Raw genomic sequence first — 26,666 nt, forward strand, 5'->3', positions numbered from 1 at the left:
AGATGACAAATTAGCTTAGCAGACTGATTATCATACAGGAAACAACAAGTAATGTAAAACCGAATAACCAAAACACTTAACAACCTTAGTCTCTGATTCCTGGTAGGCCAACATTTTGTACTTTTCTGATTATCCAATAGCGTTAAATTTAATACAAGCATTTCAGTATAAGAAAACATTTCTTTTTCATAACAATAGTAAAAACTAAATGGCTGCCTTTTAACACCATTTTGACTTTTTTTACTAAAGAGGATCAGGAATGTTATAATATATTTGATTATTAGAATTGAGCAAAATAAAGGGCAGTCCATGGCTGCCAGATCAGGGATCTGCAAAGCATCTTCTCTATGTCCACATCCCCAACACCTCTTCTGACTAGAAGGATTCATTATCCTTTGTGTGTTGTGACATAATAACCTCGTACCAGACCTATTAATCAGATGATGTGTCAGCGATGGTGGCATGCATGATTATAAGGTTTGCAGGGTTTTAATCTGCTAAATCAAACTACCAACCATGGTTCTGTATTTATTTTTGATCAACTCTATTCATAATATTTCTTCAATAGGGAATAAGGCTTTATTTTTAAGTTTGAAAGCTAAAAATGGTCAAATACCATGTTTTTTCAAAAAAAATACAGATTATTATATTATTCTTGTTTCCAAAAAAAAAGGCTACGGATTACTTTTGGGGAAGGACTCATTTTTTTTTCTATGAACAACAATCACACATTTATGCTTCAATTTACCTTGAAGGTGTATGTCCAACTTAAGGGGTTAGTAATCTCAACCCTAACTTACATATACAATTGCTGGTGCAGTGTTAGTGTCTCTTATGGTAACACTTACTGGCACGCTACAAACACTTTGGGTGGTAGTGGCACTCTTCCCTATGTGGAAGGGTGGGGACAGAAGACGAGAGTTTGGAGCGGGACTCAGGAATGCTGGTTGTGATGTCACACATGGCCCCTTTTGCGGGAGCCAGCAAGGCTGGCCAGGAGGTGGGATTCAAGAGGCAGCACTCGGGAGGCAGGAGCTGGGACCCTGGAGTGGCAGCCAGTCCCACACTATAGCACAGTAGCAGACAGGAGGTGGAACCCAGGAGGCCACATTTGGAAGGCAGGACTCAGAAGCAGCAGCCAAGAAAACATCATAGCACAGTAGTGGCCAGGAGGTGGGAACATATGACAAACTCATGAGGCGGGACTCGGGAGTGGGTGAGCAGATTTTACCCTGCCATGGTGGAAGGAAGCGGCAGGACAATTTGGGAGCTATATTATGCCTATTTCGGTGTCTATAGTGTTAGGTTATGTTTCCGTGATGTTAGTAACATAAACTAGTGTCACATGACATAACCTAGCACTGGAGGCGCCTACTAACTAGGGCTTATTTTTGGAGTAGGGCTTATAATTAAAACCTGCTCCAAAAATCCATATTAATCTAGCTAGGGCTTATTGTTTTGGGAGGGCTTATTTTTGGAAAAACACGGAAGGTGGTGAAATACTTATTGGTTCTTGCAACCATTATTAGGAGTAACTTAGTATGTGCACTCTTGAAAAATGTCATCATTCAACTCCATGGCAAGGTTAAAAAAAATCAGTGGCTATTGAGCTTTATAAAAGTGAAAACAAACTTAGAAGATAGATGCTGAAATTAATTAGCACAGAATTTTGGACCAAAAAATGAGATGGTGTTAAGAGGTTAGATCTTAAAATCATAACTGTGCATAATTCTGTTAATGCAGTAGTTCCATCTGGCAATTCACTTCATGAAACAAACGCCAAAGATAATGTACATCCTCTTAAAAAAATAATACTTCTCTGCATAAATGGCACTACCCAGATAGTGTTTTAGTGAACAAAAGGCTCCATAAAAAGACTTATCTTTATTTTTTTTTATATAATTTAGCTATACCAATACAACAGCAAATACTTTAAAGCAATAAAAATGGGAACACCTTCAGCTGTTTTGAGTGCATAAAATATAACTACTTACTCCGTTGTATGTACATTAACCCCTTCATCCCTGAGTTTAAAGTCTACAAAAAAAGACACAATATAAACTACAAAAATGAATCTCAATGAACTTTACTGTGTGATTGGTGTCACACTTGTATGTGATTTGGATACCGCATATGTTATTCAAAGTATTCACACACTATTGATTTAGAAATTGATATCCCACAGTTGATAAAGATGTAGAAACAAACTGCAATCCTTGTAGTCATACACTTCAGTTGAGTTACAAAGTAAACTGAACTTTATTAAATGGGTAACATTGCGTGTAGTGCAAAAGGGAATAGGAATCTGAGAGTAGAGACTTTGATCTTTTCAATACTTAATAAAAGTTGGCTCTCTGTTGTTAGAAGTGCTTTCATACTTGCAGAATTTCCATTAGAATTCAGCAGAAAAGTTATTTCCATGACATTGTATTAGCCTCATACAATCACTTGAGGGATATAAATTCAAATAGGTGAGCTTGCTTCTAAATATTACTTTAACCAATGGGAATGACTAACTCTGTGAGGTGAAGGAGTTAACGCAATGAGTTGGAAACATGGGAATAAGAATTTAATCTGAGAACACCATTTATTGCAGGTTATTTTACTTAATACTATGAAATGGTGTCTGTCAAAAAACACTGGGCAAACACCCAAGATAACTCATATTAGTCAAACGAAAGGGAACAAAAAGTGATTATGCCAAAATATATTTAATCTCATGATAACTTAAACAATTGTAACAGCAGCCCTACAATAAAATAATTGGAAACCTTTAATCCATCCAAAGCCATAAGGTGTGTTACTACCATTTCTATTTCCTCCAAGATCATTTTTGATTTTCCGATATTTAACCTGCAATTTAATGTTGCATGTGTTTAGTATGCTAGAGCTCGACAAACATAAAAGTAAAGAGTTTAATGTGGTAGTTTGCAATGCTTCTGTTGAGACAATTGTAACATAAGTTAGGTAAATAACTAAAAAAAATAATAAAGATCTGCACACTAATTTGTAATCCACTAACTTCTCTGAAAATACAACCAAAGATATGAGTTTATATTGTATGCTAAATTTCACACAACTTAATTGTAATTACTTGCTTCATGAAACTGAAGAATAAAAATAGATTTCTAAAGATGAGGTAATCTTGTACAGAATACGGGTGATATCTATAAAGGTACACATAGAAATGGTCTACAATGATAAATATCATTAGCATCTGCATAAACAATAGGACTATATGTACTCTTCATACATATCCCAATAAACTGTAGAGTATGTGCATCCTTAAGAAGGGCTGAAAATAACTTGAAAAAGAAATGTAGATATGTTTTGACTACTTTTACCAGTACGCAAAGACCAAAAAAAATGCCTTCCAACAGTGCAATGGTTGAATGCATTTATATTATATAAACATTATTCTTTGCTTTTTCTACAGAGTCCTCTCTGCTCATGCTTTACATCCAAAACGTCCCAATGGAAGAAAGCAAAACTACACTGGTGACTTCAGAGACAACTGAAGTAATAAACACAACAGAACTCTGACATTTTTCCATTGCAGAGTTACCACGTTAATTGTTAAATAGGATTTTCTACAAATATACAACATATAAAAACTGTTAAATATATAACTTTAGGCTTTTCAAAATACATTTAATGATCTCTTTCAAACAAGTGTCACTTTTTTCTTTAATTTTCTTTCTGGTGCTAAATGGTGTACTGAATGAGGCCACGGGTGACCAAACATGCTCTTTTGCAAATACCGTTTTATCCAATTTCAACTATCAAAATGGAATTGTAGAAGAGGCATATTTTACTGGTTAAAACTGAAAATGAGTTTAGTATGGGAATGTCATTATAAGTACAGAGGAATAAAGATATCATTAAGACAGTTTCTGTTTTGTGAAATGTGTTTTAAAACATAGGCTGTTACTGTTTTCTCCATGCTCCATTAGGTTCTTTAGATGTTCTCGTGAAGAGCTATTTCTGCATCCATTTTGCTGCAGTTGTCCATACTGATGTCCCCTATATAGCAAAACTCCAGAGTTGGAAAGGCTGAAAACATGTCCTTTTGATAAATCATAAGAAGCATTCATGTTTAACCTTTACATTTAACCCCAATATGCTTGATGATATTAGGTTGGTGTCCTTTTAACATAGGCTTTACTCTTTGGTCTATTGTATTTATATCCAACATATAAGAAAATAAAAGCAATTCGGACAGTCCAGGGTACAAGGAGTCACTCTCTTTTGCACATTAGTCCTCTTGTAGACAAAACAGTCTTCTTTCTAAGGCTGATAAGGGGAAGAATACTCTTCAAAATGGTAGAATATTCAGTTTCAGAGGAGTTGGTATCATCGAGTCTAGTAGTGGTGTACACATGTCGTAAATGAAATGTTAACCATGATCTGTATTGCTAATGCCCAAGCATATCTCATACCAACATACAGTGTTCTTGTTGCCAGTGATCCTTTACGTGGAAAGACAAAGTTTAGCTCATAATGTAGAGAAATTAGGCCGTCTTTTATGAGATACCGGGGAACAGACAGAGTTGATGACATACAAGATGAGGATCCACAGCAGTGAATTTGTCTAAAGTACATAGCTTTCACGAGCCTGAACTCCTTTTTTCAGGGTATGGTTGTTGCATTTGTCAGGAGACCTGTAGATCAATAAACACACACACTGTAAGTCAATATTTTACTTTCAAGTCTCTATTGTTCTCTGGTAAATGTAACCTTTAGTAAGTATGCTCAGATCTCAAAGGAAACTATAATGAACTAAACAATGCTTATTCCAAAGCTATAAAAACTACTCAGAAAATGACATGATGATAAGGTCCTTCTATTATGCCTAAAATAACCGAAATAACAAACACGGGTTACATTGTACTGGTTTTACTAAGTGGTAAACTGTACAGACATGGACATTTACCTATTCAATCATCAGGCTCTGGATCATGCTGAAACAGAAACACTATATAATGATTATACGCATTATAATAAAATTGTATTAAAAATAAACACATGAATCAAAAGAAAACATAAACACAAACAATAAATATAGGGCTAAGTATATGTAATTAATGCATAAAATAATTAATAATAGTCCAAGAAAGAAAAAAGAAAAAACTCACCAAGATGTCCATGTTGCCGCACCCACATATATTAACCACCTGAAAGACCATCGGTCTCGCGGACAAGCACATTAAAAAAGGAAATACTTTTCAGTGGTGTCATGAAATAAAAAAATCTATTTCTTGAATATCAATCCATAAATAAACCGTCAGTATGAGGACAAACCCTGTTGACCGGTTTCGACCGTTACAACTAAAGTGAGCTTTACACGTAACAACATCGCTAACGAGATCTCGTTGGGGTCATGGAATTCGTGACGCACACCCGGCCTCGCTAGCATCGTCGTTGCATGTGAAATGCACGAACGACCGTTAAAAATCAAAATTACTCACCTAATCGTTGATCGTTGATATGTCGTTCTAATCCCAATTATCGTTGCTGTTGATGACGCAGGTTGTTCGTCGTTCCTGTGGCAGCACACATCGCTATGCGTGACACCGCAGGAACGAGGAACATCACCGTACCTGCGGCCTCCCGCAATGAGGAAGGAAGGAGGTGGGCAGGATGTTCAGCCCGCTCATCTCCGCCCCTCCGCTTCTATTGGGTGGCTGCTTAGTGACGCCGAACGATCACCCCCTTAGAAAGGAGGCGGTTCACCGGCCACAGCGACGTCGCTAGGCAGGTAAGTACATGTGACAGGTCCTAGTGATGTTGTGCGCCACGGGCAGCAATTTGCACGTGACGCATAACCGATGGGGGCGGGTGCTTTCACCAGCGACATCGCTAATGATGTCGCTGCATGTAAAGCAGCCTTAAGACCTCACGATTGAAACTGGTCAATAGGGTTTGTCCCCATCCTGATGGTTTATTTTATGAATTGATATTTAATAAAAAGATTGTTTTATTCCATGGAACTACTGAAAAATATTTTCCTTTTCAAAATGATTTATAATGCTTGTAATTTTAATATAGCAAACTATTACACTTGGAAAAAAGACCTATACATAGTCCAAAATAGCTAGCATATCAATAGACTAAAAGGTTACCTGAACTATCTTACATTTTTACTTACTGAAAAATATCCTGATAAATAAATTACTAAAATGTCATGTGACTAAATATCACCAGAATATTGTATTTAATAACTGCATTGGTTTTCATAGCATATACATGTTGTTTCACTTTGCCTGTATAAGTTTTCCCACAGTGTGCTTCAGATATCTTTTTCATAAACACTTACACAGGACAATTATAATTTTAAGTTACTAATGAAGGCTAAACACACTTTATTATAAAATTGATTGACAGTCTGCTTCAGCTTCTTTTAAGTCACTAGCATAACTGAATAGAAACTTGATTTTAGCTGCTAGCCTTTGATCTCAGCTGCCATGATTGCCAGTTTGAAGTGGGAAGGCTGTGGATAAGTTGTACAAAAATGCGAGGCTCTGATTATTTTTTAATATTTTAGCAGCGGAGATTAATGATTAGAGATGAGTGAATTTATTCAAGTGGAATGAAATTCTACTTTACAATCTTCATTTACAAAAATTTGTATTCTCCAGGACACCGATTTTTTCAATTTGCTCCCCATGAAAGCAGCAAAATAGAATCTGATTAGCCACCACTTTGGCCCATAAAGTTTTAAAAAAATAGAATTCCCTTGAGATGAGCAGATCTTTTGACATTCGAATTTGACATCTTCACCGAATTTCCCATGAATTTTGATTTGCGATTAATACATTTGCACAAACCTCAACACTGGAGAGCTTGTAATTACTCAGAAAATTCATTTGGGGAAAGGAGAGAAAAAAAGAGAGAACCTTGCTGACCATAAGAGCTTACACTTTACAGGTTGAGAGTGAGGACCCTGCTGACCAAAAGAAATTAGACATTCTTTCCTACAATAATATACAATGTTCTTACAGACAGGAGTTCTGAGTGAGTTCTAACAGAGCAGGGCTCCATTGCAAGTGGCACACACTGTCTTTTTTTCTTAAAAAGAGAGAGAGTGTGAGAGACGAACTCACTGACCACAGGTTACACTCTACAGCAGAGAGAGACTTTTATAAGTGACTCTGGAGTTGGGAAATGACTTTGACGAACAAACTATGCTCCACTGGAAACCGAAGACCTCAGATGGCCCATGTAATGACCACCACTGTATAGGTAATGATTGTGATGACATGGACTCTCATGGGTTAAAGTTTCTTAACATTCAGCCAGACTATTGTTCTTATGTGTGCTAAGTCATGTTTGCTTAGCTATTGCTCTCCAGACTTTTCCAGTAATCATTGTATTGTAGTTGTGTATTGATAATGTAATTACCTTAGTAGCCATTGTCTAGTCGGTGACTTGCCGACTCCATGTAGATATACTGAGTCTTTCTATGCACATCATTTAAATGAACATTATCCATGCAGCTTGAAATTCATCCAATGGGAGAAGCAATCTTGTCCAACCAATCGATGAGGACGCAGTGTATCCTAAGGGAAAGTTATGGCTATAAAAGGGACTTCTTTAAGCCACCAGGGTGCATGAAGGTTGTTGGATGCTGATGGATCCAGTCTAAGCTCTTCAGAGCTGACTAGAGGATCAGGATATCTTATGGCTTCAATCTAGGGACTCCGGTCCCGGTTGGAGACCATATCCACAGCCTGGGGATTTCGACTCCGGCTGCCAGGATTGGAACATCAAACCAGGACTACCTAAGGAGGACACTCAGGTTGGGACAGTTCAGTCACCTGTTACAGATTTTGCAGACCTCAGACAGCTTTCTAAATCTGGCATTATTCCTTTCTCGGTGGGTGCCCGCCAAAAGCGGGGTGCTGCTGGATTGGAGTAAGCGGCCCTGGAAGCTCTGAGGCAAGGACATTCTAAATCCCTGGTGAGCCAGCAGAAGGGTGAGACTCTGTTGCCTGTTACTTTTGTGTTTTGCTGGTTATGTGTTATGTGCCGTTAATTGTTTGGGGATCCAATAAAGTCTAATTATTGTGGTTCCCTCACCCTGTGTTGTTTGAGTAGTGTTACGCCCACGGTTAAGGAGGCCGGCGTTCAGTTGGGATGAGCCCTGAGCCACGCTGTCTTTCTAAAGGCGGCGGGTTTTGGTGGATGAGAGCACCCACTGAGCCCCGTGTCTCCACAATGATAATATATAAGATGACATAGCTGCAGGGCATTATGCGGGTGACATAATGCTCATTCTCTCATGTTTCAATGCTTCAGCAAGATATTTGGCAAGATATTAATTTTTGCAAATCACAGATCAAGTCTCAAAATACTTTAACTTCATGAAACCAGAAATTTCAGGCAATTTTGATTTTAACTCTATCAACTGATCAATCTGGTCCTTTCTAATATTCACCTCACTGATCTCCTGTCCTGTTGACAAAGACTTGCTGACAGGGACATCAGAGGGGCATTAGGATGGAAACCATGGCCTGGAGTGAAGAAAGCTGAAAATGATGCATGCATTGTGGAAATCCAAAAGGAAAAGAGGATCAGATAGTGGGCTTTTGGGTCACTAAGACAGGTGAATGATGAGATATTGTTTTCTTGCTACATTCTATATATGCTATGCTCTGTAGTCTGAAGAGACAAACTTTGATACAAATTGAATCTTCCTAATAATTTGTCCTGATTTGCTGAATTTAAATCTTCTCAGATCTGCTCATCTCCATTAATGATATAAGTTTACACAGCTGTAAAAATTGGAGCAAAATCAGAATGCAGTGCATGGACTGGCCAGGGGCTCTCCTGGCTGAGTGTGACAGCATAGAATACATAAAACTCCACCAACACCCATGATTAAGCCAGCATAATACTGCGAAATGTATGTCGGGTTCCCCACGGGAGCTTCCTCCAACCGCCTGCACGTTCCTGCGCTGACACCTTTATTGGTAATATGCCTCACCGTTTTCCCCCTCTCCCGCTGGGACTTACAATTTAGCCATTGTGGCTGGTCTGATTTTACGGAGGGCTGACTATAAACGGGTTGGAGGCGGTGTACCCATAGCGCGGGTCTTACAGGTCTTATTGGGTTATCATATATATGCAGATTTATTATCTATTTATGTATTGTAGAAATGAAGCTTGTTTTAACTATTTCATATCAATAAAGCCTTTTATATTTGTACCTTATAAAACTCCGTTTTTCTTCGTGTTCTAATAAAGCATAGAATACATGAAGCTGTCATACTCGGGTAGGGAGAGCCGCCGGCCAGCTAATGCACTGCATTCCGATCTTGCTCCATTTCATAAGGCTGAAACACACCTTTATAATAATAAAATGTTATACATAAAACCTATATAGTTACTTGGAGTGAGATGTATGATACCATGTTTTCAGTCATATATATTTGTTTATTTGTTAAAGCAAATCAACTCTTAAACCCTAACAAGAAGTATATAAAATTTACCAACTTGAAATCTATGCCCTTGACTTCATATCTGAAGTGAAAACCTTTAGTTCGGAGATATTCAGTTTGTATTCAAACTTTCCCTTGTCTGCTTATAAATGATACTTGGAATTGCTTTTGGGGACTTACCTGATAATAAATCAGTTTAAAGGCCCCGTTACATGCTACGATTTATCTGACGATCTCAGTAGCGATGTGACACGCCCAGATCATAGGTACGATTTGCCGAGATCGCATATAGTTCGTTTATTAGCGGTCACACTTAACAATCTCATAAGCAATGCAAAATCGTTCAGCGATATATTATTTGCCCAAGGCGGTCGTGTGGTTGTTCATCGTTTGCACGGTGTCAAACGTACCAATTTGTCTGCTGCGTTCCAAACGATGAACAATATTTTGAAAGTGAATGACGTGTCAACGATCAACGATTTTCAACCTATTTGCGATCGTTCGGAGTTGCAAGTAGGTGTCACACGCAACGACGTTGCTAACGATGACGGAAGTGTGTCACGGAATCCGTGACCCCGACGCCATATCGTCAGATAAATCGTAGTGTGTAACGCCGCCTTAAAGCTGCAGTTCTCATGTAGATTACAGCATATCTCTCTGTATTTTACTTGTTTGTGCCCTCAATAATACACTCTACTTTTTTCACCTACTGTATCCCAATAAGGGTATGTGCGCACGTGTGCGTATTACATGCAGTTACGCTGCGTTCTGCACCGCAGCGTAACTGCATGCGTCCTGCGTCCCCTGCACAATCTATGGAGATTGTACAGGGGCCGTGCGCACGTGGCATGTTAGAACGCAGCGATTCGGCTGCTTGCCGAATCGCTGCATTCTAAGAAGTGACATGTCACTTCTTTCGTGCGTTCTGCATGCTGTCTATAGGGAGAGTCAGCATGCAGAGCGCACGAATCTACCAGCACCATGCGCTTCAGAACGCAGCTTTTCAGCTGCGCTCTGAAGCGCACATTTTTGGTGCGGTGCAGAGCGCACACGTGCGCACATAGCCTATGATGGTGCTAGCACTATCATGCTTTATAATGGAGATGGTGTGTTTTTTTAGATGTAGTATTTTTTTAAACCAACAGACATTTTTTGCAAATGTGCACTTTGAGTCTCATTTTTTCTCTCAACTTATCTCATTTGATAATTATGTAACTTCTAAAACTAGTTGTCAATTTCCGTAATTTAGGTGCATTGTTGTAATGTGATGAATAGGAATTTAATTCTGTTATTTTTAATAATTAGAATGAAAGTACAATAGAAAGACTCAGACGTCGATTTATCAAAACTGTTCACTGGATTATGACATAGTAAATTTGTATAAGCTGCTTAATAAATTTGTCACATATTTCAGCTGCTGTGTAGCATCAGAAATATATTCCAGTAAAAAACAAGCCACAGAATGGCGTAAATGTTTGTATTCTTTTATTGCACATCTGTGCCTTAAATTATGAATTTGTTGGGCCGCACTCAGCTATACCCCATATCCGAGGCTCAATTGTGCTAAAAGTTATTGGAGCTAATGTAAAAAAGCTAAAAGCAGCAGTGTGTGACATTTCAAAGTGTTTTATGTTAGAGCTCTAGAAAAAATTGTTTGACAAATCAGCCCCTTAAGGGGGCTTTACATGCTACAATATCATTGCCAATATCGCTATCGTGCGTACCCGCCCCCATCGTTTGTGCGACACGGGCATATCGCTGCCCGTCGCGCACAAAATCGCTAACAGCCGTCACACGGACTTACCTGCCCTGCGATGTCGCTCTGGCCGGTGATCCGCCTCCTTTCTAAGGGGGCGGGTCGTGCAGCGTCACAGCGACATCACACGGCAGCTGTCCAATAGAAGCGGAGGGGTGGAGTTGAGTGGGACATAAACATCCCGCCCACCTCCTTCCTTCCGCATTGCCGGTGGAGTCAGGTAAGGAGATGTTCCTCGCTCCTGCGATGTCACACATAGCGATGTGTGGTGCCGCAGGAAAGAGGAACAACATCGCTAATGAGCGTTAAACGATTTTTAGTTTTAGGACGACCTGACTCGCCCACCCCAGGGCTATGGGACACCCGGTGCCGGGCCGGACCAGTCCGGGGGTTGTCAGTGGTGGCGGGGCCCGACTCCGTGGCCCTGGTGGGTGTCAGTTTAAATATGGCTGGTGACTTGGGAGCAATTAAAGTATTTGTTTCGTGACGCCACCTGTGGTTTGCGGCTATTAAGCCGCCGCTGCTGTGTGAGGCCTCCGGGGTGATGATATGACAGCAATGGTGGTACTGCTCCCCACAGGTGGAGCGGTGCCCCGGGGACACTGTTGGTGCTCGTGAAAGTCTATGGTGTTGTGTGGATAACACGGTGCAGGGCCGACAGGCAATGAAAGAAACAGGCACAAACAACAGTCTCTTTACCTTCTCCTCTTTTACTTTAAGAACAGTCCAGTCCTGGGAGACCGTCACAGGTGGTGAAGGGGATCCGGTCGGCCTGGAAGTACTTGGGGTGATCTTTTTGGCCAGCTGAGTATGAGGCCTACTCCTGTTCTTTTCTTTACTATTATAGGACCCTGCTCTCTGGATTTAGCAATGGCCCACTTGCTGCTGGGACCGGTGGTATGTCCCTTTCCCTCTGTGGTAGGCTGCGCAGGCCCTCTCTGGTGCTTCTCTGCTGGAGTCCACACCGGCCCTGATGATGCAGCAGTACCTTTGGGCTGTTTATGGGCCAGGTGCTTGCAGCTCTCCTGCCCTTCGGATTCGGCTACCAGGAAGTATTTTAGGCCCTGGTGGCCACAGACTCCGATGTCCGATTCTCTTCTGTGCCTCTCTGCTACTCCTGCTTCCCTGGGCCAAGCTATTCCAGCTCTAGGCCCCAGATCCACAGGACAGCACACTCTGCGTCCGCTTGCTATCACTTCACTCTACAGACTGAACACTAATTTCTCCCTCAGGCCAGACTTAAGGAATGCTCCCTGGAACTCCAGGTTCAGAGCTCCCCCTGCTGGTCTGAGGGAGAACTGCGTTGGATGTTAAACTTACTGGCCAATAGACCTCCCAATTACCTCCAGGCTCAGCATTAACCCTTTGGAGGGGCAATGCTGTTGTGGCGACCAGGTCCTGGGGCGCCACAGACCTCTCCGCGGCAAATGATTTTGGACGCTTTTACGATCATTCTAGGTCACACAAAAGTGTCACACGCTGCGATATCGTAAATAACGCCGGATGTGCATCACTAATGGCGTGACACCGACGATAAAGCATTAACGATATCGTAGCGTGTAAAGCCCCCTTTACTCTCGAGAATTTCATCACGTGGGGTATTATAACTATGGGGGTGCAAATTATTGTATTTTTAAATTGTGATGAGTAAGCACTAAAATGCATGAGTGCTCGGTTCTGGAATCAAGCAGGTCGGACGTTTAGACGGGCTCAAGTTGAAAATTGAGTATAATGTAAATCACTGGGAAATACAACCATTTTTCCAAAAGACCCTAACAGAGGGCTGGGGATGCAGGAATATTGCTGAAGTGGATGAAAACAGCACTGAAATGGAATGAGAGTAGCATGGGGAAGTATTAGGATATGAGAACATGTTGAGTATTTGGTTGCAGAAATTTCTGCCCTAATCCTGCATCCCTTAAGATGAAAAATGCAATGGCAAAAAATGTGCATTTTGCTGTATTTTTGCCATATTTTCGATGTACTTTTGCATGCCTTTTTGTCTAAGTTTTTCACCTCCATTTTTTATCAATTTTTACACCAATATACATGATGTCTGACAAGCAGTGACATCAGTAACTCAGTAACGTCCCCGCTTGTGCGACATTCTGGGTCTCACGCTGTCATCTGTGTAACCCAGCAAGAGTGGTGATGAGTGGTAATGTTACTGATATCATCATCACTCATCACAGTTGGCAAGAATTGCAGAGAGCAGCCTGGCAGGGAGTGATCTATGAGTCATGTTCTCAGAACGAGGCTCCATAGGCTGTACTAAAAAAATGGATGGACGCCGTAGGAATGCCATGGACTATGTCAGATTTGCGGTGATTATTTGTTTCGTATTAAATTGGTGAACTAGGGACAGTATCTTGTATTTCTTTCTCTCTTTTTATGTCTTTCAGGTTTCCATTTGTCGACTATGTCAGATTAAGTAGACTACTTCTGATCTGCATGGCTTCTTTTTATTAATATTAAATTGGTGAACCAGGGTTAGAGTCAGCGTTTGCATCTTAAAAAAATATTTTGTGTGTGCTTTCATTTATTTTCACTTACTGGTTTAGAAATGGGGGTGTCTGATAGACTCCTCTCCAGTAATAACACCAGGGCTTGATGCCAGCTGACACTACACAGCTGACATCAGCCCCAACTACCATTGCCTCAATTGCCAAAGCACCAAGGCAATTGAGAAGATACGAGGCAAGGAGTCAGAATTGGCCTTCTAAAGTGATGTATCACTTTGGGAATCACTTTGGACTTGTAGTTTTAGGCTGGGAAGGGCACAATTACCATATACCTGATAACATCAACCCACAGCTGTCTCCTTTACCTTGACTGGTTATTAAAAATAGGGGGGACCCCACGTTGATTTTTTTTAATTGTTTATTTATTAGGTTACACCATGACAAACACTCTTTTGTGCCACATAAACAGCACTTAAGGGTGCAAGTGATTAATATGTAGGAGGTCAGGACATTACTCAGCTTTGGTCAACTTCTAATTTAATAGTGCCAAGGAAGAAGAATATGACCGCACCAACTGTAATTTTTCATCCGGTGAATCTTTATTCCATATTAAAGGTGTGCACTGCAGGCGGGTGGAGGAGACCTGGATGCGGCCCCTCGCTGCGGACGACGGCCGTTTCGCCTTTAATTGGGCTTCTACGGGTCCACATGTGGGGTGAGGCGAGCTCTCCTTAAATTGGAGTACACATCCAGGCATCCTCTCCGCACATAAAATGTAACAAAGTGAAGTGTATGATATAATAAAAGATACTATGCCTCCAGCAATCGGCAACATTATGTATCATATTAAAAACAATATTACAAGTAAACCAGAATAGGATCATACAAAAAAGTACAGAGTATCATACTGCTCCTTCAATACATTAATTTGTACATGATTTTTTTATATATACATACATTTTATACACAGTAATAATCTTCATATGCATTAGATTTGTATTCTATAACTAATTATTAGTCCCATTTTTCTTTAGCAATCTGAATCTATTTTCTTATGTTATTATGTTGTGTATTTTTTTATTATTATTATTATTGCCGCAGTACCAAACCCTCTATATTACAAAAATACTGACAAATCATTGCGGTCATTCATTCCTAACGCTCCTTGAGCTCCATATTTAATAATTAATTTTGCTTCCATCTGTCACAATAATTTTTGAAGGTCCCCTCCCTGTGAGGGGAGTGAGACCCTTTCTAAACCAGCAAAATTAAGGATGTCAGGACAACCACCATGCATTTCTCGTACATGTTCTATCAGTCTAGGGGAGCCCTTTCCTGTTGTAATTAAATTATAGTGCTCCCTAAACTGAATATATAGGCATCTGATAGTTTTTCCTATATAAAATCTCCCGCAAGGGCAAGTCACTATATAGACTACAAATTTTGTCTTACATGATATGAATTGTTTTATTTGATGTGAATGGGAGCCAATTTTTACTGACTTGCCAGTCATATGTAAACTACAAAATCTGCATTGGCCACATTTAAAATTCCCTACTTCCACCCGCCTGCAGTGCACACCTTTAATATGGAATAAAGATTCACCGGATGAAAAATTACAGTTGGTGCGGTCGTATTCTTCTTCCTTGGCACTATTGGGACTTTCTGTTCCTGTTTCGACCTGCACACTGAGCCGGATTCCACATCTGACAGCTGGTATCGTGTTTTCCCATTGAGGAGTGAGCCCATGGTGTGATATGTGTGCATGTGTGGTGCAGGACTTTGCTCTTTCCTGATATCAACTTCTAATTTAAGCTCTGCCTCAATCCAACCGTCCCTGAAGCGCTTTAAGAAGAGTGTGCTAAGAACCCCATGTCCTATAAGAGACCCAATGGTGCGATTCGGCCTGCCAATCACCGTAATGCTCGCAGCAATATCTGCATGCTGATTGGCTGTCTAACATCCACAAAAGATGCAGGACAGGACTCAAGCATGGAGCTCAAGCCCCCACAAAACTCGATCAAATAATGAGCATACCCAAGCACCCTGATGCTCAATCAATCATTGAGCAGTGCCGAGCCTGCTCACTCATCACTATTTTTAGATACTTTTGTAGATTTAGTATTTTCTTGCATTTCCACTATGCTTTACATTTAATAGTAGTAATGACTATTGTAATAATAATAAAAAAAAAAATAATAATAATAATAACAACAGTGTAGTATATTATATAGTATATTATATATTATAGTCTGGGCATATTGCATATCTGTATAAGCAATGACTTAAAAATATGTCTCTTACATCTGCATTATGCATTTTGATTTATGTATTAGTACTGCATGTTTTATATTCATATTTTCTATATAAAAACAGATAATATAATGTTGAAATGTAACTAAAAAACCCAATGCATTTTATTTTGCATTTGAAAATACAATTTTATTATTCTTATCCAGAATATATTACTTGCGTCCAACATCACCCTGACATAAGAAAACATAGGCGCACTCATGGGAAGATAGAGACAAAATAAATAAAGTGGCCTGTGACTGACAGGTTTCATGACTGCAAGAAAATGGCAATGAAATAGCAGACAGACAGTGACATTGAGAGAGATTACATTTGTTAGGACAGGAAAAGCATTGTACATAGATATTGTTCACAAGCTTTCAAGATCACACGGGACCACTTGAAAAGATTAAATACGGTTTAGAAACTGTGTGAAAGAAATCTTTTTAAAACCTGTGTGGTATAAAATCTATGGGAACTCTGTCACTCACAGTGTGTAAATATATAGGGTTTTTTTTTTTTAAAAAATCAAGTGGAGAAAGATCTATGTGCATGAACATTGCACCTGTGTATCTACTGATAATAGTAATAATATAATTTAAAAATATCAGGGTTTTTTGTTTTTTTTTGCTCCAATGAATTAAAGATGACTTAGGTCTCTTTTACACATCAGTGAAAAACACACACTCTTCACTGACGTAATAGAGGTGCGTATGTCCCTCCATGTGCCGTGATTTTGGTACACGTGTGATCTCCGTGCGCTATCCGTGATAATACACGGAGATCAGACACTTATGCTCACCTGTCCACGCTCCTGCTGTCCGTGGTGCTGAAGTCTCCCGCGATGCTGTGTCCAGCTGCCGCTGTCTCCCCTCTGCAGCTACGTCCGGGTCAGCTGTGCAGTAAATATGCATGAACATAATTAGCCAGCCTGAAAGCAGGAGACAGTATCACTGGAGATGAGTGAGCTTAAAAAGCTTTTTATTTTAAATGTACATGATTTTTCTGGTATGTGTTACACGGGTCACACCATAGTGTGGTCCGTGGGACATCAGTGATGCCAGAAAAAAATTCACTTGTTTCCACACGGAATACACAAACACGCGTGTGCGCCGCACGGAAACACGACAGTGAGAAATCACAGATGTGTGCTCAAACCCATTGATTTTAATGGGTCTGCGTATTTCCGTGATTGTGGTATGTATAAAAACTGCAACATACGTACCGGAATCACTGACATGGGAAGGAGGCCTTAGAGGAAGAAGTGTCATTATGGCCTATAACATACAAGCACAAACCAGCGGTTTCTGTTGCAGTTTTGGCTGTCATTTTTTTTTTCAGTTTTATTTTAAAAAACAGACACGACAATATTGCAGCAAAATGATGCAAGGCAACCTAGAAAAAGAATGATTGAAAAAGAATGACTGAACAGCTGTTACATTTTTTTCAAATGTACGCTAGACACACCACATAAATTTGGTATGTCGCATATTTGTAAATACAAATCATTGCCTTATGCAGTTTGCACATGTGTGGCATAATACCGCCATTGCAGTGTTATATAACGAATTAAAGTCAGGTAGTGAAAACACTATTTTTTCTCTTGTAGTTTTTTTTTTATTATATCTTATTCACATTTTTTATGGCAGCAGTCATCTTTTCAAAGTTTCTTTCAATAGTCTTCAGAAATATCTTTTACAATAGCCACATATACACATATACACATATACAGTACATATACAATATACAGTGTGTCCACCCATATCCTGTCCACTGCCATTAACATGAGAACGGCGGAAGCTATAGGAATAGAAGTGGTGTCTAGGTACAGTAAAGTAGCCATGCTACGCAATGATGCCACTCATAGCGCCACCTGGTGGAAAACAACGGAGTTAACATTTTTATCTCAAAAATGGAACGATATAGAGAAAAAAAGTGAATTATAATATTATAGTTGTAGGGCATCATCAATTCAATACGAATTGGCACCTTGCATACAGAAATGCTATGATTAGAACGTGTAAATCTCACAAGCTGCGGACATGAAGCGATACCTCATGGATACTTTCCTACAAGTCACTGGGTATGGTGGCTAGGTGGAGTGGTCTCCACGCTAACCTAACCTGACCCCATTGGACTTCTTTCTGTGAGGTCTCCTTAAACAGCAGGTGTATGCGACCCCTCCACCAACATTGTAGGACCTACGACGACGTATCACAGATGCTTGTGCAAACGTGTCACCTACCATATTGCACAACGTGCAGCAAGATACAGTATTCTGTCCAGAGTGCAGATGTGCATTGCAACTGACGGTGGCCACTTTGAGCATCAAAGTTAAATGAGGGCCATATGCGTGACCAGCATTCAATGTTTTTTGGGGGGGTCATGGGTTTCATATCATAGCATTTCTGCATGCAAGGTGTCGATTCGTATTGAATTGATGATGCCCTACAACTTTGTAATTCCCTTTTTTTCTTTATCTCGTTCTGTTTTCGAGATAAAAATGCTAACTCCGTTGTTTTCCACCAGGTGGCGCTATAGGTGGTTTCATTGCGTAGCGCATGGCTACTTTACTACACCTAGACACCACTTTTATGCCTATAGCTGTCACCGTTCTCAAGTTATTGGTGGTGGACAGGATATGGGTGGACAGACTGTATACAGTGCTTACGCAAAGATCATAGATTTTTTTTACTTAAATGGGAAAGTTTTCAAGGCATGGTTTGTGGTTTGTGTTGATGTCATTGTGCAGTGAGTGAGTAGAGGTGAGCTGTAATCATCATCCACTGTGAATTATGTTATTATGTGTTATATTTTATTGTAATTGTGCCTTTGATACAAGGGTTGAGTCTCTCTAGTGAACAGGAAATTTCAGCCTATTATGAGTTCTAATAAACTAAGCAAAAAATAAAATCATTATTATTTTTAATACAGAAAGCAACTTAAAAATATTCACCAATAATTAATTAAAAAAAAAATCTGTGTAAAGGGAATGTCAGTAGGTTTTTGTTATGAAAATCTGAGAGCAGTATAATGTAGTGGCAGAGATCCAGACTCCAGGATGTATCATTTACTAGCCTGCTTTGTGCAGTTTTGCTAGGATCCTTATTTTCTTTCTTATAATTGTAGCAGTGCTCTGAGGGCTGCTGTGTGTGTATAACCCCGTACACTTCTATGTACTGTGTGTATTGTGAGCAAGCTGCTTGTCAGGAGTGCATCATGGTCTAATGTGATTTCGGGGAGATCTGGGATCAGAGGGTCACAGTGTATTGTGGCTCACAGATGCACTTTAGTGTCCCCTTGTTATTTAAACAGAGTTATGGCATATTTTATTTCATCAGGTACTAAAGGGGTTAAGTTTCATTTCTATCCTGTAACAGGTAGTTGTAACCTCAGCTGCAGCCACTCCCTTCTGCTGTAAATATTCCTTCCTCACTCCTCTCTATGCCGGCTATAGCTCATACCTAAGCTGATCATGTGGAAGGATATTGTCATTGTAAAGCTGTGATGTCATTACTATTGCAGCTGTGATGGTTCCTACTAAAGAAACCAAAGAGGGATTTTCATTGTTTCTTTCCCCATATGTCTGTCTTACCTTCCTTGTCTTGTCTTATTATAGTGGTGAGACTAGCAACTTGCTGGCCCTCACTAGTTAAAGTGAGCTTAGGGCCAGCAAGGGCCTAGGCACATGATCAGCGGAGAAGAGCAAGGAAATGTCTAGGGACGTTATGGTGTGCAGGGATGAGACTCAGGTGAGTGTTAGGAGGTGACTAGGAATGAGCAAATGTATTCGCTACTATTCGGTATCCGATGGCTAACAGGATATTCGCGCCATTCAATATCTGACGAATAAAACAACATCCGCTTCGATACTTTCATTTTAATTTCTGACTTCCTGGCAGTTGTTTTCCAGCCAATGAACACATCTGACGTTGCTTGCCCTCACAGTAATGCCACAGCCATCTTTGTTGTGGTGTTACTGTGATTGGCTTTCCCACACACTGTCATCTACATACACGTTGCTGCAGCTTCCGGGAACGATACATATATATTCCCGGCTGCTCTGGCTTCCAGCACCATGGAAGACAGAGACAGAGAAACAGAGAAAGAGAGAGAGAGAGAGAAAGAGAGAGAGAGAGAGAGAAAGAGAGAGAGAGAGAAAGAGAGAGAGAGAGAGATATTCTGCCTTTTCCTATCTATTTCGGCCTTTTCCTTAGTGACCACAGTTCGCTGTTAGGGCCAACGGGAAATTATTCGGGTTTCCCATAGACTTACATTGCACGTCGAATATTCGCGAATAGTTGAATAATGGTGATCTATTCGTCGGATATTCGCGAAGTCGGATATTTTGGTATTCAATCATCCCTGGAGGTGACCCTACTCTCCTCTCCCGAGTTCAAAGGCCTATTGTTGTATTGTGTTCCTTCTGTGTTGCATCGCTCGCTGGGGGTCTTCCCTTCCCACAGCATAACACTACTTAGGTGTTTCTGCTGTATTGCACTGTTCACTGGGAAACCTCAAGTATGTGGCATGACACCTGTAGTCACATGGTAACACTGCCAATCAGTGAAGAAATGGGGCTACACAGATTAGTTGTTTTGATATACACATGACACCTAGTCCTTTAGTGAGAATCTCTTGCTGATAAAACACGGATTGTATTGAAACTGCAGCTCACAGCCTAATAAGTGACATCCCTGCAATTATGGTCTCAACACCTGCACTTTGCTGCCCTAAGATTAAGTAGTAAAAACCTACTGACAGATTGCTTTTATGCAGCTTTCATATACTTGGAGATAAAACATGGGCTTGATTACAATGAATCAAGATGTTTCTCTATACAGAGTTTTGTTTCACGGGTTTACTATGTCCATATTTTACTCCTATGGCAATGCTGTAAAGGAATTGTTTTCTTTATACACAGTATTAGTCATCACGTTATACCGGTGTAACACATGGAGTGATAATATTTGGAACATTGCATGTATATTTATGTGACATTTTTCATCTGGAAGCTGATTCTGAACTTAAGAGCACATTGGAAATATGAAGATATTTCTGGAATTGAACAAAGCGTGCAAATGAACAGTTTATCACTGACTTCAAAGTCACAATCATTTTCATGTTTTACTAGACAACTATGAAGTTTAAATCCACATTCTAATTAAAAAGAGAACAGATAGGAACACTTGTAGGCTGGCGGATGATTGACAGGGCGTAATGCTGAAACTTGTATTCATATTTAGCAGCATGCCTTATAAAGAACTGATGAACATCACAAGTCTACTAAAATGAAAGATCCATCATCAGAATATAATATAATACTGAGGGAATAATAATTTTATGGATATACAGTGCTTACAAGTAGTATTCAACCCCTTGCAGATTTAGCAGGTTTGATAAGATGCAAATAAGTTAGAGCCTGCAAACTTCAAACAAGAGCAGGATTTATTAACAGATGCATAAATCTTACAAACCAACAAGTTATGTTGCTCAGTTAAATTTTAATAAATTTTCAACATAAAAGTGAGGGTCAATTATTATTCAACCCCTAGGTTTAATATTTTGTGGAATAACCCTTGTTTGCAATTACAGCTAATAATCATCTTTTATAAGACCTGATCAGGCCGGCACAGGTCTCTGGAGTTATCTTGGCCCACTCCTCCATGCAGATCTTCTCCAAGTTATCTAGGTTCTTTGGGTGTCTCATGTGGACTTTAATCTTGAGCTCCTTCCACAAGTTTTCAATTGGGTTAAGGTCAGGAGACTGACTAGGCCACTGCAACACCTTGATTTTTTCCCTCTTGAACCAGGCCTTGGTTTTCTTGGCTGTGTGCTTCGGGTCGTTGTCTTGTTGGAAGATGAAATGACGACCCATCTTAAGATCCTTGATGGAGGAGCGGAGGTTCTTGGCCAAAATCTCCAGGTAGGCCGTGCTATCCATCTTCCCATGGATGCGGACCAGATGGCCAGGCCCCTTGGCTGAGAAACAGCCCCACAGCATGATGCTGCCACCACCATGCTTGACTGTAGGGATGGTATTCTTGGGGTCGTATGCAGTGCCATCCAGTCTCCAAACGTCACGTGTGTGGTTGGCACCAAAGATCTCGATCTTGGTCTCATCAGACCAGAGAACCTTGAACCAGTCTGTCCCGGAGTCCTCCAAGTGATCATGAGCAAACAGTAGATGAGCCTTGACATGACGCTTTAAAAGTACAGGTACCTTACGGGCTCGTCTGGAACGGAGACCATTGCGGTGGAGTACGTTACTTATGGTATTGACTGAAACCAATGTCCCCACTGCCATGAGATCTTCCCAGAGCTCCTTCCTTGTTGTCCTTGGGTTAGCCTTGACTCTTCAGGCAAGCCTGGCCTCGGCACGGGTGGAAACTTTCAAAGGCTGTCCAGGCCGTGGAAGGCTAACAGTAGTTCCATAAACCTTCCACTTCTGGATGATGCTCCCAACAGTGGAGACAGGTAGGTCCAACTCCTTGGAAAGGGTTTTGTACCCCTTGCCAGCCTTGTGACCCTCCACAATCTTGTCTCTGATGGCCTTGGAATGCTCCTTTGTCTTTCCCATGTTGACCAAGTATGAGTGCTGTTCACAAGTTTGGAGAGGGTCTTATTTAGTCAGAAAAGGCTGGAAAAAGAGATAATTAATCCAAACATGTGAAGCTCATTGTTCTTTGTGCCTGAAACACTTCTTAATACTTTAGGGGAACCAAACAGAATTCTGGTGGATTGAGGGGTTGAATAATAAATGACCCTCTGAATAAACCTTCCACAATTTAAAAAAAAAAAAAAAGAAATAACATTCTTTTTTGCTGCAGTGCATTTCACACTTCCAGGCTGATCTACAGTCCAAATGTCACAATGCCAAGTTAATTCCGAATGTGTAAACCTGCTAAATCTGAAGGGGGTTGAATACTACTTGTACGCACTGTATACCGTGCACTAGTTTTGCATCACTATTCACTGGTAAAGACATTGATGGAATCTATTTTTTGAACATTAGATCTTGTGTAAAGTTATACATATTTTTCTTAAAGTAGCAATATGTAAAACCAAATGCAACTTCTCTTGATTTATTTTGGCATATATGTTTCCAACAATGAAGCTGCCAATAGACAAGGACGTTACCATATTTTATTCTCCGGATGATTCATGGTATATGCCAGACAGGAATAGCGTCTGCTTCCCAGAATGCTATTTGCTGTACACCTGTATAAGTGTTCTAAATAAATTAACAAGCTAAGTCAACTCCTGAATTTTTAACTAGAACAAATCGTGAATGTGTGCTCCTGGGTATTATAAAACCAAACTGAACTGAAGGCAGAGGCTTTTATATGGAAAAGATGAAAAGACTTTGATATTCTGTCCTCCTGAAATTTATGATGCAAGGAAAATTGTAAAAATTGCATACCCTACTGAGATCTGCCACTGGGGAGTAAATTAGGGAAAAAGTTAAGCTTTTATTAGAAAGAACGAGCCTATCCTATGCTCAGCCCAGTCACAAACCTAGACAACCTCTTCAATGAGGATACAAAACCTGCTTTGGTTCTGTTCCCTAACTAACTTAGTAATTTTAGAAACTAAATTGGAGAAGTATTGGTTTCATCATGAATTTTATTATGCACTCATATAGGACCAGAACACCAATGATACAAACTGCATCGTAGTTTTTGCTAAAAAGATTATTTATTAAATATACTAGAAGGATAACAACTTGGTTTAATGCAATATAAGATGGGTAAATATTAGGGATGATCGAATACCTGAAATATTCGGCTAAGCCCATATTCGACGGATAGGTCGCCGCTATTAGACTATTTGTGAATATTCGATGCGCAATGTAAGTCTATGGGAAACCCGAATAGTTGCCAAATAGCAACTATTCGAGCTTCCCATAGATTTACATTGCGCATCGAATATTCATATAGCGGCGACCTATTCGTCGAATATTTGCGGAACCGAATATTGCCGAATATTTGTGATGTTCGATCATCCCTAGTAAATATATCAGAGGCTGACTGGAGAAGATAGTGCCAAATTGCAATCTGCACAGCATGTACACTTTGAAAACCTTTTTAAGATTCAATTTACACATTTTAAGGAGAATAGAAATTTAGTGCAATTAATGCACTACAGCTCATTCTGTATAAATCAAGAATGTAAAATCCTCTGTGTGTAAATCAGAATAATGCATCATTTTGGTATCTTTTCGTCCTTAAAAACTGAAGCCCAAAAAATTGAGTCACTCTTTACTGCAGGTGCTTCAGTGTAAGGCTGCTTCCACACTACGTTTTTTTAACATGCGTCATGAACGTTTTTTTAACGCAAAGACAGATCCAGTACAAATGCATTTTCATTTCAATGCATTTGCAATGTACTCGCGGTTATAGTGAGGATCCAGCGACTTGCAGTTTTTTAATTTTTTTCAAAAACGCTACCTGTAGCGTTTTTGAGCTGCGTCCAAATACTGTTTTTCACTGGATCCTAACTATACTGCATGCAAACGCATGTGAACACTGGCATGCTGATAGACAGGATCCTGCTTATTCTACTCAGCATGCCCAGAAACCAGCCTGGCGTGATCAGTCTCTCTCTCCCCCTCCCTCTCTCCCCCTCCCTCTCTCTCCTCTCTCTCTCCCACTCCTTAGAGCAGCAGACGCTTGTAACCAAGGTAAATATTGGGTAACCAAGCAAAGCGCTTCGCTTAGTTACCCGATATTTACCTTGGTTATGTGTGCAGGGAGCAGGCAGCCCGACTCCTAGCATCTATGGACTCTCATAACCAAGGTAAATATCGGGTATCCAAGCAAAGCACTTCGCTTAGTTACCCGATGTTTACCTTGGTTACCAGCGTCTGCAGCTGTCAGATGGCGGCTCCCAGTCTATCACGTTCAGTTCCCCTCACTCCTGGTCACTTCAATGCCCGCCCATAAACCTCAAGTGGCAGGATCCTGTAAAATAACACATGCGTTTGCATGCATTTTTCTTTGTAAAAACAGGATCCACTTTTACAGCAAAAAAACGTTCATGACGCATGTTAAAAAAATGTAGTGTGAAAGCAGCCTAAGTTCTCAATGGATTGCCAGGATCTACATAGGTCTGGCCTTAAAGATAAAACTTTGGCAGATCTGTGGTTGCAGTGAAATCATGGACATATTGTTCCATTTGTACATAGCCACAAACCTGGCACTCATTGTCCACAATTTCACTGCAACCACAGATCTTCCGCAGATTTATCTCTGTGTGTGACAGGGCCTTTACCATGACCTAAATACCAAATTCTAACCACTCAATGGTCAGCAAGTATGAAAGGGGTACAGAGCTTTCTCCACACAGAGATGCTGGATATGTTGCATAGCAGGCATCTATCTCTAAGGCCCCCTTCACATGCACGTGAAAAACACGTGCATGTCTTACGTTCCATTTTTCGGGTCCATGTTCTGTATTTTATGTCTGTAACTCCGGTACGTGTGACATCCGTGTGATGGCGTATGCTAGCCGTGTGTGCGTGTGATACGTACGTGTAATGTCTGTGTGTTGTCCGTGTGAAATGTTCCGTGTGAGATGCACAATGACGTTGCTACATACCCTCTGACAGCAGACAGCGACGCGCGATGAGAATGAACTCGGGTGAACTTCACCCGACTTCGTTGTCATACCGCGGCTCGGTCTGTGTCGCGTCCTGATTAGCGGTCACCCGTGAAGGACTTCCCAGTGACTGCTAATCCCCTGAGTGACTGAAGTGAGCAGCGCGATTTGCGCTGCCGTCACTCAGGTTACCCGCGGCTAGCTGGAGTCCTCCACCCGAGATCACAACTCACCTGTGACTTCATCGCTGATCACGCAGCGCACTTCAGTCACTCGGGAGACTTGCTGTCACAGTTGGAGGATCCAGCGGTGGCCATGAGTGACCTGAGCGTCATCATCGCTGATCGCGCTTCTCACCTCAATTGCTGCGTGGAGCTGACAGGAGCGGCGGTGTTCTATTGCAGCTCCTGTCACCTTCATGTAGCAGAGCTGAGCACGTCGTGGGACCTCCGTGGATTACGCCAGACCTGGAGGGGGTTTTGGGGCTTAATAAAGTGGTGAGCGAGGGTGGTTTTTTTTGATTATTTCAAATAAAGGATTTTTCGTTCTGTGTGTTTATTTTATTTAACTTACAGGTTAATCATGGAAGGTATCTCGGGGAGACGCCTGTCATGATTAATCTTGGGCTTAGTTGCAGCTATGGGCTGCTGCCATTAACTCCTTATTACCCCATTTGCCACCGCACCAGGGCAATTTGGGATGAACCGGGTACAGTCCCGGGACTGTCGCATCTAATGGATGCAGCAATTCCGGGCTGCTGCTGGCTGATATTGTTAGGCTGGGGGGCTCCCCATAACATGGAGCTCCCCATCCTGAGAATACAAGCCTTCAGCCATGTGGCTTTAAACTGGCTGGTATCAAAATTGGGGGGGACCGCACGCCGTTTTTTCTTAATTATTTATTTATTTTTTTTACTGCTCGATATTGACACGCCCACCGGTGGCTGTGATTGGTTGCAGTGAGACAGCTGTCACTCAGCGTGGGAGCGTGTCTCACTGCAACCAATCACAGGCGCCAGTGGGGGTGGAAAGCAGGGAATACGAGATTGAATAATGAGCGACCGGCTTTTTCAAAATAGTAAAAGCTGCTGGAGTTTTTTTTAACAGCTGTGCAGCG

General features: G+C 40.8%; 1 protein-coding gene across 2 annotated transcripts in view; it reads right to left on the reverse strand.

Annotated features, from left to right (window-relative positions):
• Positions 1–2,692: 2,692 nt before the first annotated feature.
• TAFA5 (TAFA chemokine like family member 5) overlaps positions 2,693–26,666 on the reverse strand; it is an 854,645-nt gene continuing 830,671 nt past the window's right edge. The window contains exons 4-5 of one of the 2 annotated variants that reach the window (XM_075345110.1): positions 4,934–4,961; positions 2,693–4,661 (exon numbers count right to left, since the gene is read on the reverse strand). In XM_075345110.1, coding sequence (XP_075201225.1) covers positions 4,938–4,961 — 24 coding nt within the window. In that variant the 3' untranslated portion in view covers positions 2,693–4,661; positions 4,934–4,937. The remainder of the gene's footprint in view (positions 4,662–4,933; positions 4,962–26,666) is intronic. The other variant, XM_075345111.1, reaches the window with a different exon arrangement.

The sequence above is a fragment of the Anomaloglossus baeobatrachus genome, chromosome 4 (genome assembly GCF_048569485.1).
Source record: "Anomaloglossus baeobatrachus isolate aAnoBae1 chromosome 4, aAnoBae1.hap1, whole genome shotgun sequence".
In the NCBI taxonomy this organism is placed as follows: domain Eukaryota; kingdom Metazoa; phylum Chordata; class Amphibia; order Anura; family Aromobatidae; genus Anomaloglossus; species Anomaloglossus baeobatrachus.